General features: G+C 44.2%; 2 protein-coding genes across 2 annotated transcripts in view; both read left to right on the top strand.

Annotated features, from left to right (window-relative positions):
• cfap410 (cilia and flagella associated protein 410) overlaps positions 1 to 807 on the top strand; it is a 44,448-nt gene extending 43,641 nt beyond the window's left edge. Inside the window, exon 8 of the mRNA XM_059992074.1 lies at positions 765 to 807. Coding sequence (XP_059848057.1) covers positions 765 to 792 — 28 coding nt within the window. The 3' untranslated portion in view covers positions 793 to 807. The remainder of the gene's footprint in view (positions 1 to 764) is intronic.
• Positions 808 to 5,074: 4,267 nt separating this feature from the next.
• On the top strand, positions 5,075 to 15,839 carry LOC132406428 (ADP-ribosylhydrolase ARH1-like). Its single transcript, XM_059992064.1, has 3 exons — positions 5,075 to 5,542; positions 6,523 to 6,883; positions 14,546 to 15,839. The coding sequence occupies exons 1-3, from the start codon at positions 5,191 to 5,193 to the stop codon at positions 14,976 to 14,978; spliced, it is 1,146 nt and encodes a 381-aa protein (XP_059848047.1). The 5' UTR covers positions 5,075 to 5,190; the 3' UTR covers positions 14,979 to 15,839.
• Positions 15,840 to 16,626: the final 787 nt, after the last annotated feature.

The raw sequence follows: 16,626 nt of genomic DNA, 5'->3' as shown, positions 1-16,626 counted from the left end.
ATTGCTTTGCACTGTTGTAACTATATGCTATAATTATGTGGTTTTAGTAAGTCAGTCTTGGTCTGTCTTGTGTTTTTGTGATATCATACTGGAGGAACATTGTATCATTTCTTATTGCATGCATTACTAAATGACAATAAATGAGGACTGAGTGTCCTCACAATCTAAATCTAAATTATCAAGAAACTGATGCACAAAGCAAAAGATAATGTTAGTGATTTTTATAAAGTTTTGTTAGCCTATCGCAGTACTCCACTTGAATGTGGATTTTCACCTGCTCATCTCTTGATGGGATGCCATTTGAGATCCAATCTGCCAATAGATGGGAGCCCTCTGAGAACAGAGGGAGGTGAACAAGTGAAAAGATGGAAAGATGAACACAAAGCAAAGCAGAACCATACTTTGACAGATGTTCTCATCCATTACCTGAACTGCACCAAGGAGATGAAGTGAGGATACACGACAAAATGAACGCATGGACACAGAAAGCTACAGTACTTGAAGAAGTACAACCCAGATCATACATGGTCCAAACAGAAGAAGGAGCAGTGTGAAGAAGAAATTGCAAAGACCTCAAGAAAGAGACAACTTCAGAGTTTCAGGTAACTGATGCAGACCAGACAAAACAAGGAAATAACAACGAAACACAAGAACTGTGTGAACCATTAGAAAGTCTACTCATGTTTGTAAACCCCCAGAGAGACTGACAGAGACATGTTAAATTATCCATTTGTTCTGATCTGCTAATTGTTTTTCTTTTTAAGGAAAGGAAGATGTGGTGATATCACATGATATGATGCGTCCGAACATGATTGGAGAGAGTTCTGAGCATGCGCAGGAATGATAGAAAGATCAAGAAAACATGGCGTTGTAAGACACGTGTGGTTGTTGTTAAATAAAAGTTCTATTCTTGCAGAAGATGTTTCTTTATTAGTAACCCACTGTACGTATAAGTATAAAGAATACAACAGGTACATGGTTAGGAAGGGATTAGAGGGATACAGGCACAATATGTGCAAATGGGACTAACTAAGATGGGAAACTTGCTCGGCATAGAACAGTTGGGCCAAAAAAAGACAATTTCCATTCTGTGTGACCCTCTGACTCTACATCATTCTGGCAAACTGGGGCGCTTGCAGCAAGTCAGACTGCATGCAGAGAAAAGGGGAAAGCGTGGCAGGTTGAAATGGCTCTGAAGCAAACATATGGGCACGCCAGAACGCTGGACATTATATTGATGGCAGCAACTTGCCTGGGTGGGTGATAAGTTGTTCCCTAGGCTGTTTGTAACAGTACAGGACGGCCCAGAAAGCAAGGTCAGAGTGGGCATGTAATGCTGACGTAAAGTGGGGACAAATGGCAGCTCATGTCAACTAAGGAACAACACTTCACACTTCACCCGGGCACCTTGCAACATTCCGGGCTCGATATTGTATTAACTTTAGGCAACATAATCTTGCCTCCTGCCTGTGTGGGAACCTTTGTCTTTGTCCTCTCACTTTCCCAGCATCGCAAGCCACAGCCAAGGGGTCCGACCTCACTGGCCACCAATTCCCCTTCACTGACGCAGGCACTAGTTTTCTCTCTCCTTTCTCAGTCTGCCAGGCTCAGCATTAAGCCCATTTCTCTGTATGTGACATGTTGGGTGTTTCACCCGTCAGCTTCGTTTAACCATGATGACGCTTGCAAGCCCCATTTGCCATGTTACTTCTGTTTAAACGTACTATGGGTTAACAGTGAAGAATCATATTCTGGAAGAATTAGAGAACTTTTCTTTACAGCAATAAACAAACACATCTTAACCCAGCCATGTGCTGGAACATTCTAGCAATCCCGTGCATGCCCAGTGCTCTGTCCAATCATATACTGGCACATCATTGCACGTGATATCACTTCATCTTCCTTTCCTTAAAAAGAAAAACAATTAACAACGTTAATCAAAGCAAATACATAATGCAACAAGTCTCTATCAGTCTCTCTGTGTTTATGAATACGAGTAGACCTTCTAAGTGGTACACACAGATCTTGTCTTTCCTTGTTATTATTTACATATTTTGTCTGGTTTGCATCAGTTAACTGAATCTCTGAAGTTGGCTCTTTCTTGAGGTCTTTGCAATTTCTTCTGAACACTGCTCCCTCTTCTGTTTGGACCATGTATGATGTGGGTTGTACTTCTTCAAGTACTGTAGCTTTCTGTGTCCATATGTTCATTTGTCTTGTATCCTCACTTCATCTCCTTGGTGTAGTTCAGGTAACGGATGAGAACGTCATCAAAGTACGTTTCTGCTTTGCTTTGTGTTCATCTTTCCATATTTTTGCTTGTTCACCTCCCTCTGCTCTCAGAAGGCTCTCATCCACTGGCAGATCAGTTCTTAAACGCTGCCCTATCAAGAGCTGAGCAGGTGAAAATCCACATTCAAGTGGGGTACTGTGATAGGCTAACAAGGCTTTATAAAAATCACTTCCGCTATCTTTTGCTTTGTGCATCGGCTTCTTGACAATTCCTACTGATTTCTCAACGAATCCATTAGACTGAGGGAAAAATGGATGAGATGTTGTATAAACAAAGCCCCATTCACGAGCAACAAGTTTCATGCATTCACTACTGAACTGCGGACCATTGTCTGTGAAAACTTCATCAGGTACACCATGTCTTGAAAACGTTGATTTCATGCATGTAACTACATTTTCGGCAGTCGTTCTGCCCAGACAACACAATTCAGGATACAGTGAGTAGAAATCTGTTATTAATAGATGTCTTTGTTGTTAGTTATAAAAAGATTAATGCCTACCTTCTGATAAAGTCTCTGAAGATTTGGATGTGGATGCAGTGGATCCTTAGGGCTTCTAGGTTAGTATTTCAGGCATATTTGATAAGAAGATACCAATTCTGCAATCTCTTGATTTATCCTGGACCAAAACATCACTTCCCGTGCCCTTCTCTTACATTTTTCAATGCCTAGGTGGCCTTCATGAATTTTATCAAGCATTTCTTTACGGAGACTTTCAGGTATAACAATTCTACTACCTTTGTACAATATCCCAACCACAACAGAAAGTTCTGATCTGTGGTTCCAATAATCTTGTATTACTGAGGTACAGTCATGCCTATTATCTGGTCATCCATCCAACACTCCTTGTATTACCTGATTGAGAATTTTGTCTCTGTCTCAAGACACAACAGTTCCAACTTCTTGGGAGCAACAGGTACAGTTTATATGATCATATCAATAAATAGCTGAACATTAATAACATTCCTGTGACTGTCTTTTGTTGTTGGATCCACAGCTCTGGAAAGTGTGTCAGCTGTGTACATGAATTTTCCAGGTGTGTATGACTCATTCAACATATATCTTTGCAATCTGATCATCATTTGCTGAACTTGCAAAGGACAGTCGCTTAAAGGTTTGTGAAACAACTCAGTCAAAGACTTATGATTGGTTTCAACATCAATAGATTGCTCTGACACAAACTGATGAAATCTCTCACAAGCAAACATAATGCTGAGCAATTCTTTTTCAGTTTCGGCGCACCTTGTTTCTGGATCAGATAATGAATGAGATGCATATGCCATTGGTAGCCACTCCTGATCATGTTTCTGGAGTAATGCTGCCCCTATGCCTGCTTGAGATACATCACATGGGATTTTGATGGGTCTCTCAGCATCATAAAATTTCAACACAGGTTCTTTTGTGAGTACTTTCTTGAGATTGTGCCATGCCTTCTCCTGTTCAGCTCCATTAATTTCTCTGTTCTGTTAGCTGCCTCAATGGTGCAAGCTGTTCCAAGAGATTGGGCATAAATTTTCCTATATAATTAACCATTCCCATAAATCTCTGAACATCCTTTTTACACTGCTGTCTTGTCATGTTCTCAATAGCAGAAACCTTCAATGGTTGAGGACGCATACCCTCTTTGCTGATGATATCACCCACAAATGTAAGTCTCGTCACTTCTAGCTGACATTTGTGTTTATTCAATTTCTGGTTAGCCTTGCCTGTTGCCTCAAAGACTTGTCTGAGCCTGGCGTCATGCTCTTGGTTATTTGATCCCCAAATAATAATATCATTCATGGATGTATATATGCCCTCAATGTGCCCATATAACATGTGAATGGTTTTATGGTACACACCAGGAGCTGATGCAATTCCAAATGGAAGCAGAAGAGAACAGTATCTGCCAAAAGGAGTGCCAGATCTCAAAAGCTTTGCAAAGCACCAAAGCTTTTTCAAAATTTAAATCTTGCTCTCTCAACGGCCTTTCTCTCAAGAGTATTATCTCGAATGCCACAAACAATTCTATTTTTAATGAGAGTCCGTAAGCAATTCAAACTTGCATGTTCTACTATGCCTTCTTAACTCTCTAACACACTGATCAATTGTTTCAGCAGCTCTCTGCGCACGTGAAGAATTTATATTGCTCATACGTTAAATAATGCTTAGGTATGCAAAATACTTCAAATCTGTCCATTATTGACCTTAAATTGAAATTATCTCCATCTTCAAAGACAAAATTATATACCTCTACTGCACCATTCCCGATTACATAGAGCAGAAGCACAGCTTTGGTATTTTCTGATTTTTCTTCATAATCAATCACCAATAAGTACAGTTCAAACTGTTGCTTGAATATCTTCCAATTCTCAACTACATTGCCAGTCAACTTAAGTTTTGGTGGGGGTTGTAAACTTTCCATTTTAGCATTTACATTTCGGACATTTGTTTAAACGTACTGTGGATTATCAGTGAAGAATCATATTCTGGAAGAATTAGAAAACTTTTATTTACAGTAATAAACAAACAGGTCTTAATCCAACACGTGCAAACAAGCTGGAGGAACTCAGCAGGCCGGGCAGCATCCGTGGAAACGAGAGTCAACGTCTCGGTCCGAAACAACTCGGATGCTGCCCGACCTGCTGAGTTGCCCCAGCTTGTTTGTACGTGTTGATTTGACCACAGCGTCTGCAGTGCACTTTGTGTTTACTAGGTCTTAATCCAACCACGTGCCGCAGCATGCCAGCAGACTCGCGCATGCTCAGTGCTCTGCCCAATCATGTACAGGCACATAATTGCACGTGATACCACCACACTAGTGACCTTAAAGTGATGGCGGCCGTAGTCTTGACCTCACTATGATGGTGGTCATGTTTCGGTTTACATCACCGTGATGACAGCTGGTTCCGCACTTTGAATGGGACGGATGGAGCCGCTGGGCTCGTGTGGGGTCGTGATGTCTCCGCTCTTGCAGCGCTATGTGGCGGCTATGGTGCTGAGCGGAGCGGCCGACGCGCTCGGCTACAAAGGTGGATCCTGGGAGTTCTGCCGCAGTGGCCTGAAGATCCATGACGAACTACGGGAGGCAGGCGGCTGTCGGGGCCTCAACGTGACGGGATGGGTGGTCAGCGACGACACGGTGATGCACCTGGCGACGGCCGAGGCCTTGGCGGCCGCTTCGCATCCGGAGAAAGCGCTGGAGAAGCTGTACCTGCGGCTGGCTCGGGGTTATAAGGACAGCATGAATGACATGGACGGGAGAGGGCCGGGTACGGGCAGGCAACCGGTGTGGGGTGCTGGGGAGTGGGGGGGGGGGGGGGAGGTGGAAAGGGGAACAACATGGTGAGGGTGGGGGCAACGGAGCGAGCTGTGGGTGAACCATTGTGAGGGGAGAGCCAGATACTGAGTATGAGGAGTGGGCTGGGGGTGTGGGGCGGTTACTAGATACTTTATTGATTCCAAAGGAAATTACAGTGTCACAGCAGCATTACAAGTGAATCTTAGAAGAAAAGTAGAAAGAATTTAAAAAGTTACCTCAAATAGTCTAACGCGGGGTGGGGTGGGGGAGGGAGCTGTTCTCACTTCCTCAACTGTGTTGACTCAATATAGAGCCTAATGGCGGAGAAATAAGGAGAAACAGCTCTCTTTGGAGCAGCGCTGTTGTCTTAGTCACTTACTAAAAGTGCTTCTCTGTTTCAGCCAAGTTGGCATGCAGGGGGTGAGAAACGTTGTCCAGATTAGCCAGGATTTTCCACAGGGTCCCTTGTTCTACCACAGCCTCCAGTATGTCCAATTTGACTCCTTTAACAGAGCCAGCCTTTTTAATCAGTTTATTGAGTCTGTGGGCATCACCAGCACAGATCGTATAGAGGATTGCACTGGCGACCACAGACGGGTGGAACATGTGAATAGTTATAAGGAACCAGGTGTGGAGAGGCGCGTGGGGACCAGGTACAGTGATGGTTGACAAGGGAAGGTACGCCCCCCCCCCCCCCCCCCCAATGTGGGTGGTAGTAAAACCTCTGGGACCATGAACCTCCAACGCTCAGGAGAAATGCACAAGCTCTGTAAGTTCCCATCAGTTGGTCACCGAGACTCAACTGTAAACTGCCCCCCCCCCCCCCCCAACTCAGACACTTGGGTTCAGAGAAACCACTTATTTCAGGCAGAGCTTTTGTCAAGCAACTGATTTTGTTTGGTGAATCTGGTCATTGAATCACTTTAGTCACAGACTGTTTCCTTTTGTCAGGATTAACGTGTATAAGTGCCACCGCGTTGCTGAAACCAAATGCTCCCAACGGATGGAAGATCCCGTTTAACCCAAAAGGCGGTGGCTGCGGTGCTGCCATGCGGGCAATGTGTATTGGGCTGCGGTATCCCCAACCCCACCAGTTAGAAACACTGATTGCAGTGTCTGTTGAAAGCGGTCGAATGACCCACCACCACCCCACGGGTTACCTGGGGGCAGTGGCGGCCGCATTGTTCACCGCATATGCTGTCAATGGGAAGCCTGTAGAGAGCTGGGGTAAAGGCCTGATGGAAGTGTTGGAGAAAGCCAAGACGTATGTGCAGAACTCTCAGCAGTATGCTGAAGAAAACCTGGCTGCGTGGTGAGTGTGAAATCATGCACTCTTATTTTCTATTCTGAAGACCATGGTGTGAATGGTTAATTTGTAATTACTAAATCTATGCATCTGATTATAGCACTACCACATACATCTAGGGTGACTGGAATTGCCTATCAGATGGAGGGACCTTCAACTGGCCAGTTGTCAGATTCTGTGTTGGGACAATGAAAGAGGATGTGGGTGAGGTCCTTAATGAGTACTTTGCATCAGTTTTTACCAAAGGTGCAGAAGATAGGGAGATCAGAGCTGAGCATATTGATATGCTAGTGTATTTTGAGATTAAGGAGATAGTATTGGCTATCTTAAAGAAAATTAAGTTGGATAAGTCTCCAGGCATAATGAGATATAGCCCAGGTTATTGAGAGATTGCTGGGGTCTTGACCAATATCATCTCCAGCCACAGGTGTGGTCCCAGAGGACTGGCCAGCAGCTAATGTTCTTCCATTAATTCTAGAAGGGATGTAGGGATAATCTTAGAAACTCTGGACTGGTGAGTCTCATGCCAGTAATAGGGAAATTACTGGAGATAATTCTTGGGGATAGGATTAATGAGCATTTGAAAAGCCATGGCCTAATTAGAGAGAGCAAGCATGGCTTTGTGTGGGGAAGTCATTTCTTACTAATTTGATTGAGTTTTTTGACGAGGTGTTGAGGGTGATTGAAGATAGAGCTGTGGATGTTGTCTACAGCATGGATTTTAGTAAGGAGTTTGACAACATCCCTCATGGGATGCTCATGATTCTCGGATGATTCAGATTCACGGGATCAATGGTGAATTGGCCATTTGAATTCAGAACTGGCTTGCCCATAGAAGACAGGGTAGCGGTTGAAGGTACTTGTTCTAGCTGGAGGTCTGTGATTAGTGGTGTTCCGCAGGAATTTGTACTGGGACCTCAGCAGTTTGTGATGTGTATAAATGACCTGGATGAAAGTACAGATGGGTGGGTTAGTAAGTTTGCAGATGATACAAACATTGGTGGTGGTGGTGTGGATATATTGTGGAAGTCTGGCAAAAAATACATTGGGACAATCACAAATGAGATTGTGGTTGGCCCACTGTATTGTGAATGGAGAGCGGCCAGTGAAGGAGTGGAACTTTGAGGTTTTGGCAGTTGGATTGTGCAGTCAAGTCAATCAAGATTTGAATAGCTCAGACTCAGCAGAAAGCAGCTGATTGGGCATTCGAGGTCAGGTGACCAAGCAGTTTGGGCAATCGAAAATTGAAAAGCTCAAACAAATAAAAAGAGGGGTAGCTCAAGCAGAACGGCCAGTGAGTGAGTGGACAAGTGAAGGATGAGCTTGCTCCCAATGAGGTAAGGCCAGGTAAGTTTCTTTAATTTAATTAACTTAGGAGTTGGTAATGGAGGCAGTAGATAGGGCAGTCCAGTGCTCCAGTTGTAGGATGTGGGAAGTCAGGGACAGCACAGTTGTCTCTGATGAGTACACCTGGGAAAGGTGCATCCAGCTGCAGCTCCTGACAAACTGAGTTAGGGAGCTGGATGAACTTCGGGTCACTCGGGAGGCAGTAATAGATCGGAGTTTCAGGGAGACAGTCACCCCTAAAAGTCAGGAGACAGGTAACTGGGTGACTGTCAGGAGAGGGAAGGGGAATAGGCAGTAAGAGCAGAGCACCCCTGTGGCTGTTCCCATCAACAGTAAGCATTATGTTTTGGATACTGTTGGTGGGGACGACCTACCAGGGACAAGTTGCAGTGGTCGTGTCTCTGGCACCGAGACTGGACCCTCAGCTCAGAAGGAAGGAGGGAAAAGAGGAGAGCAGTAGTGATAGGGGATTCGATAGGGGGACAGATAGGAGGTTCTGTGGGAGAGATCAAGAATCCTGGATGGTCTGTTGCCTCCCTGGTGCCAGGGCCCGCGATATCTCGGATTGAGTTCTCAGTATTCTCAGGAGAGAGGGTGAGCAGCCAGATGTCGTGGTCCACGTTGGGACCAATGACATCAATAGGAGTAGGGATGAGGTCCTGAAGAAGGAATAGAGACAATTAGGAAAATTTAAATAACAGGACCTCAAGGGTGGTAATCTCAGGATTGTTGCCTATGCCACGACAGTGAGGGTAGGAACAGGAAGTTATGGCAGATGAATGCGTGGCTGAAGAGTTGGTGCAGGGAGCAGGGGTTCAGATTTCTGGATCATTGGGATCTCTTCTGGGGAAGGTCTGACCTGTACAAAAAGGATGGGCTGCACCTGAACTGGAAAGGGACCAATATCCTAGTGGGCAGGTTTGCTAGAGCTGTTGGGGAGGGTTTAAACTAGTTTGGCAGGGGGGTGGGAATCAGAATGTGAGTGCAGGGATTAGGGTAGAAGGACAAGGGTATGATGTTATGTGTTCTGAGTTGGTGAGGAAGGACAGGCAGGGGATAAAAGGTAAATGTAGCCAGTTAGAAGGGTTGAAATGTGTCTATTTCAACGCTAGCTGTATTAGGAATAAAGAGGGTGAACTTAAGAGCATGGATCAGTACGTGGAACTACGATGTTGTGGCTGTTGCTGAAACTTGATTGGAGGAAGGGCAGGATTGGCTGATGCAGGTACCGGAGTTTAGGTGTTTTAAAAGGAATAGGATGGGAGGTTGAAAAGGGGGGGGGGGGGGGCGAGTGGCTTTACTGGTCAGGGATAGTATCACGGCTATAGAAAGGGAGGACGCTGCAAAGGGAGTGTCCACTGAGACGGTGTGGGTGGAAGTCAGAAATAGGAAGGGATCAATCACTGTGCTGGGAGTAGTCTGTAGGCTGCCAAATAGCCCTCAAGATACAGAGGAGCAGATAAGCAGGTAGATTTTAGAATGGTGCAGGAAATACAGGGTTGTGGTTATGTGTGATTTAAGCTTCCCTCATATTGACTGGCACCTCTTGACTGCAAGGGGGATAGATGGGGCTGAATTTGTCAGGTGTGTTAAGAGGATTCCTGACACAGTATGTGGACCGGCTGATGAGAGGAGAGGCCATTCTGGATCTAGTTCTGGGTAATGAACCTGGTCAGGTGACAGACCTCTTGGTGGGGGAGCTTTTTGGTGAGAGTGACCACAACTCCCTTAGCTTCAGCATAGCTATGGAAAAGGATAAAAACAGACAAAATGGGTAAGTGCTTAACTGGGGAAGGGCTAACTATGAAGGGATGAGGCAGGAACTAGCGAGAGTAAATTGGAAACAAATGTTCAAGGGTGAAAGCACAGAAGTAATGTGGAGGAAGTTTAGGGACAACTTGTGCTGGGTTCAGGATAGATTTGTCCCACTGAGACAAGGAAACAATGGTAGGAAAAGAACCGTGGCTGACGAAATATGTGAGGCAACTTGTCAAGAGGAAGAAGGAAACACATCTTAGATATAAGAAGTAGGAGGGGCTCATGAGAAATATAGGGTAGCCAGGAAGGAGCTTAAGAAAGGACTTGGGAGAGGTCGAAGGAGGCATGAGAAGGCCTTGGCATGTAGGATTAAGGAGAACCCCAAGGCGTTCTATGTGTATGTGAGGAACAGAGGGATGACAAGAGTGAAGGTGGGACTGCTGAGGGATAAAGAAGGCAGCATGTGCCTGGAGGCGGAGGAGGTTCTAAATGAATACTTTGCTTCAGTATTCACATGTGAAAAGGAACTTGATCAGGGTGAGTTCAAAATAGAACAGGTCTGTGTGCTGAACAATGTGGAAATTAAGGAAGAAGTCGTCCCCAGGGCCAGATGTGATATACCACAGGTTGCCTTGGGAAGTGAGAGAAGAGATCGCTGGAGTTGTAGCTATGATCTTTCAATCCTCTTTGGCTGCAGGGAGGTGCTGGAGGATTGGAGAATGGCAAATGTAGTTCCCTTGTTTAGAAAAGGTAATAGGGAGAATCCTGGGAACTATAGACCAGTGAGTCTTACATCAGTGGTTTGCAAACTATTGGAAAAGATTCTTAAGAATAGGATCTATGAGTATTTGGAGAAGTACAGTCTACTCAAGGATAGTCAACATGGCTTTGTGAAGGGAAGGTCATACCTCACGAGCCTAATTGAGTTTTTTGAAGAGGTAACAAAATAAATTGATGAGGGTAGGACGGTAGATGTGGTCTACATGGAATTTTAGCAAGACATTTGACAAAGTCCCCCACGAGAGACTCACCCAGAAAATCATGAGGCATGGCATCAGTGGAATCTTGGCTGTTTGGATAAAAAAAATTGGCTTACAGGAAAAAACAGAGGGTAGTAGTAGAAGGAAAGTATTCTGCCTGGAGGTCGGTGACTAGTGGAGTGCTGCAAGGATCTGTCCTGGGACCCCTGCTCTTTGTGATTTTTATAAATGACCTAGATGAAGAGGTGGAAGGATGGGTGAGTAAGTTTGTAGATGACATGAAGATTGGAGGAGTTGTGGATGGCTACAAGAGGATATAGACAGGATGCAGAGTTTGGGCAGAAAAGTGACAGATGGAGTTCAATCCGGATAAATGTGAGGTGGTGCATTTTGGAAGGACAAACCAGAAGGCTGAGTACAGGGTTAATGGTTGGTTACTTAAGAGTGCAGATGAACAGAGGGACCTTGGGTTTCAAACCCATACATCCCTCAAGGTCGCTGCACAGGTTGATAGGATAGTTAAGAAGGCCTATGGGATGCCAGGCTTCATTAGTAGGGGGTTGAGTTCAAGAATAGAGAGGTCATGTTGCAACTCTACAAATCTCTGGTGGGACCACACTTAAAGAGAATTGTGTTCAATTCTGGTCACCTCATTATAGGAAGGATGTGGAAGCTATGGAGAGGGTGCAGAGGAGATTTACCAGGATGTTACCTGGATTGAAGAACAAGTCTTATGAAGCAAGGTTAGCAGAGCTGGGACTTTTCTCTTTGGAGCATAGAAGGATGAGCGGGGACTTGATAGAGGTCTACAAGATTATAAGAGGTTTAGATAGGGTGGATAGCCAGTACCTGTTTCCCAGGGCACCAACAACAAACACCGGAGGGCATATGTACAAAGTTAAGGGAGGGAAGTTTAGAGGGGGATATCAGGGGTAAGTTTTTTACACAGAGGGTTGTGGGTGCCTGGAATGACTTGCCAGGGATGGTGGTAGAGGCTAAAACATTAGGGGTATTTAAGAGCCTCTTGAATAGACACATAGATGAAAGAAAAATAGAGGGTTATAGGGTAGTGTGGGCTTAGTACTGTGCTGTAGTATTCTAGTGTCTAGAGAAAATCAGCAGATTCTGGAAATACAAGCAACACACGCAAAGTGCTAGAGGAACTCAGCAGGCCAGGCAGCATCTATGGGAAAGAGTAAGTAGTTGATGTTTCAGGCTGAGACGCTTCATCAGGTCTAGAGAAAAAAGATGAGAAGTAAGAGTAAGAAGGTGGGGGGATGAGGGGATGATCCAGTAAGTAGATGATAGGTGACCAACACACACACAATGCTGGAGGAACTCAGCAGGCCAGGCAGCATCTATGGGATAAAAGGTAGAATTGATGTTTCGGGCCAAAACTCTTTGGCGACGCTGGAGAAAAAAAGCCGAGGAGTAGATTTAAAAGGTGGGGAGGGGAGAGAGAACCACCAGGTGATAGGTGAAACCTGGAGGGGAAAGATGAAGTAAAGATCTGGGTTCTCTATTCCTCAGCTTTTTTTCCGTCCAGTTCTGCCTTAGGCTTTCGGTCCAAAACGTCGACTGTACTTTTTTCCATGGATGCTGCCTGGCCTGCTGAGTTCCAGGATTTTGTGTGTGTTACTCAGATTTCCAGCATCTGCAGATTTTCTTTTGTAGGTGATAGGTGAAACTGGGAGAGGGGGAGGAGTGAAGTAAAGAGCTGGGAAGTAGATTGGTGAAAGAGATTAAGGGCTGGAGAAGGGGGCAATCTGATAGGAGAATACAGCAGGATATAGATCAGTTGCAGATAAGGGTGGAGAAATGGAAGATAGAGTTGACCCCACCAACGTGAAGTATTGCAGCTTGGTAGGTCAAAGGTAAAGGGACAGTACACTGTTAAGGACAAGATCCTTTTTAACACAGAGTGGTGGTGCCTGGAATTCCTGGGGTGTAGGTAGAGACAGAAACATTAGAGGCTTTGAAGAGAGGTTTAGATAGGCACATGATTGTGAGGAAAATGGAAGGATCCGGACATTGTGTAGGCAGCGGGTATTCGTAAGGTTGGTCAATTGATTATTCATTTTACTGGTTCAGCACAACAGTATGGGTTGGAAGGCCTGTTCCTGTGCTGTACTGTACTGTTCTGAACCTTTGGTTCCACATGCATATTGTCCCTCTTGTGTCTAATGGAGCCTATTCTTTCCCTAGTTGTTCTTTTGTCCTTAATGTGCTGCTGGAAAGTCTGTGGATTGACCTCCATATCAAACAGTGATACAACCAATTAGAATGCTCTCTGCAGTACATCTGTAGAAATTGCTGGAGTCTTTGGTGACATACCAAGTCTCCCCAAAGCCTTAGTAAAATATAGACACTTGTTTCTTTGTAATAGTATTAATATTTTGGGCCTCGGATAGATCTTCAGGGATGTTGACACGCAGGAAATTGAAACTGCTCACCCTTTCTACTGCTGATCCCTTGATGAGGACTGGTGTGTGTGCCATTGTTGATTGTTAGTGAGGAGGAGAGTTTATCACTGATCCACACTGACTCTGGTCTCCTGATGAGGAAGTCAAAGATCCCATTCTAGAAGGAGGTGCAAAGCCCCAGGTTTTTGTTGTTTTTTTTAATTAGTGCAGAGGGTGTTGAATCATCAATAAACTAATTTATAAACAGCAGCCTGATGTAGGTATTGCTACTGTCCAGGTGATCCAAGGCTGAGTGGAGAGGCAGTGGAATGCATTTGCCGGAGATAGGCAGATTGCAGTGTGTACAGGTCTTTGCTGAGGCAGGAGTTGATTCTGGCCATAACTAACCTCTTGGAGCACTTAGTCATAGTACACGTGAGTGCAACCGTTCATCCTTCAGCTATGAATCAGAATCAGGTTTACTATCACTGACGTGTCATGAAGCTTGATGTTTTCTGGCAGCAGTATGGAGCAAGGCATAAAAAATACTGTAAGTTAGATATTTAAAAATAAATAGTGCTTAAGAGAGGTAGTAAGGTAGTGTTCATGGACCGTCCAGAAATTTGATGGCAAAAGGAAAGAAGCTGGGTTGTTGAGTGTGGGCTTTCAGGCTCCTGTACTTTCTCTGTTATGGTAGTAATGAGAAGAGGGCATGTCCTGGGTGATGAATGCTGTCTTGAGGCACCACCTCTTGAAGATGTACTCAATGATGGACTGGATTTTTTTAATGTCATAATCAGATTGTGAGTGTCATGTGCTTCCCATTCTGATTGTGAACTGGGTGAGAATGGTGAATACGCTCTCAATATTTACTAAGTATCTTGCCAATACCTGAATGGCCAAGACAAGGGCTGCAAACTGTGCTGGTGGATGGGCGTGGTTTGGGTTGAAGGTACTGTTTCTGTGCCCTATGACTGAGTGGCTACTCCCTGAGTGAACATAGTTGAACTTCACACTATAACATTGTGAGTGTTGAGAAAAGAGACTGAAGTTGCTGAATCAGTAAAATGATAGTCAAATTATTTTTGCTGTATTTGGCTAAACAAAGAAAAACACTTGACACATTCTAGACTGAAGGGCCCTTCTGTAAAATAAGTAACTTTGATCTTTTCTTATTTTAGGTCCTATTTTGAAAATCAATGGAATAAGTACCTTCAGGACCGAGGCATTATGGATGGGGTTTCAAAGCCAATTTTTCCAGAGCCTTATGGTGTGGCTGAGCGTGATAAATTCTATGCCTCTGTCAGCTATAGTGGCTGGGGTGGAGCCAGTGGGCATGATGCCCCCATGATAGCCTACGATGCTATCCTGGGCTCAGGCGATTCATGGGAGGAGCTCTGTAACAGAGCAGTTTTCCATGGTGGCGATAGTGATTCTACTGGTGCAATAGCGGCGGCCTGGTGGGGAGCCATGTATGGCTTTCATGGGGTTCCTGCATCCAACTATGAAGGCTTAGAGTATCGTAGCAGATTGGAGTCTGTGGCAGCAAAATTGTTCCATTTAAGTAACTCAACTAAGTCAGAAGACTCACAGAAAACTTGTTCAAGCTCTTAACCTCTGTTCTACTAATCACTAGTTAATCAGAAATTGTTAATCCAAAATATAAAAGCCTGTTTGCCTGGGAAATGGTTTACTTTTGTACCTGCCGCCTTTCACCTTTCTAACCAGCAAAATGTGCCATATGTTACCAAGCGGGTTATGGTGAATAAAGGTGTGAATGAAAGGCCACCTTGGAATGTCTAAATTCTGAATAGTAGAAGGAACACACAATGCACTATTTTCACAGGAGAGATCAAGACTTAGTTCCAGAGAACATAATTTCACTTGCAAAGAATGAAAGTTGAGAATTTATAAATAGAATGGTATAATTTTGATATGGCCAGAGGAACTGGAAATAATAAAATTTAGAAGTCTGTTTTTTAAAAATAAAGTTCAAGGCTTTATGCACCTTAATTATACAACTAAGAAATCTTTGTGTAGTTCTGAGCATTATCATACCTGCTAAATTCACAACTATGTTAATGTGCATGTAACGAGCTGCACGGTTTCACTACTAATGTAATGGTTTTTTTGTAATGTTCACTGCTGAAGTAACAGTTTCTCTGTAGCAACAATGGGTTATGGCTGGAGATAACAAGACTGGCCAACATGCATCCACAATCAGGATTTTGTTGCCGTCTTGTGAATTTGGAAGCAGTTGATTTCACAGGCGAGAGAGAGAGAGGGGGCACTCGGAACGAAGGTCCGAAGGACAGCAACGATCAGAGGAGGTCGCTGGGGACCGATTGGCCTATGAGTGAGCTCCAACTTTCTGCACAGACTGTTTAATGAGATTTGGGCCTTTTTTTAATATTTCATTTCTCTACTAACCATATTGTCAAAGTAAGAGTTATAAAGCTTAATCCTTTAATTGCTTATTGTGTACTGTTATTTCGGGGTACTAATTTGTAACGGCACACATCGCACAGCATCCACACAAACGAGATTTCTTAAGTTTGGTTAGGCAGGGTTAGGATTATCACTCCCTATATCAAGCCGCGAGGTGAAGCGAGTGTTACATACACAATAAGGATCCCTGTGAAACACTGCTAGGTTGTGGGCTTTTAACCACACTGACAACTCTCTACAACCATCCTGTCTTCTTTTCAAAGCTAATTTTGGATTTAATTTACCAGCTAATCTCGGATCCCAGTTGCAATGTGCAAGTGTCAGTTCATGCCTCATGTCTTCATGGTTTCCTTTATTTGGATTAAGCATCTTGGTCATGTTCATGCATTTATGGACAATGCCTGCTAGTGTTCCCTGTCCCTTGGGGTTCCTTGACTCTCCCCTTGGGGTACTCAAAAGTTTATGTCCTTCCCTGGTTTTGGATTGGTTTCCTTTTTTTCATTAATAGCATCAGTCCACCTTCTTCCCTGGTCATTCCTGAAGATTATGTTCACATCTCTGATCATCCTATACCATGTCTCTAAATGCAGCTATATCATGTTCACTTGCATCAATTGGGGTTGTTAATTTATTCAGCTCATCGTGAATCGTCATTGGGACACAGTGCATTCACGTATGTTAAACATTCTGAGCTGCTTTGTTCTGTGGTGTATTTTTTTTTCTCTCAGCTCTGATTTCAGGGCCTTCCTCTTTGGAATTTTTGTTTCCTCCTTAATTTTTGTGTTTGTTTCTCCTGCTTGGTTTTCTTGCTCCA

This window comes from Hypanus sabinus, chromosome 16 (genome assembly GCF_030144855.1).
Source record: "Hypanus sabinus isolate sHypSab1 chromosome 16, sHypSab1.hap1, whole genome shotgun sequence".
Lineage (NCBI taxonomy): Eukaryota > Metazoa > Chordata > Chondrichthyes > Myliobatiformes > Dasyatidae > Hypanus > Hypanus sabinus.
Note: the sequence above shows the minus strand (reverse complement) of the source record. Positions and strands in the feature narration are given on the sequence as shown.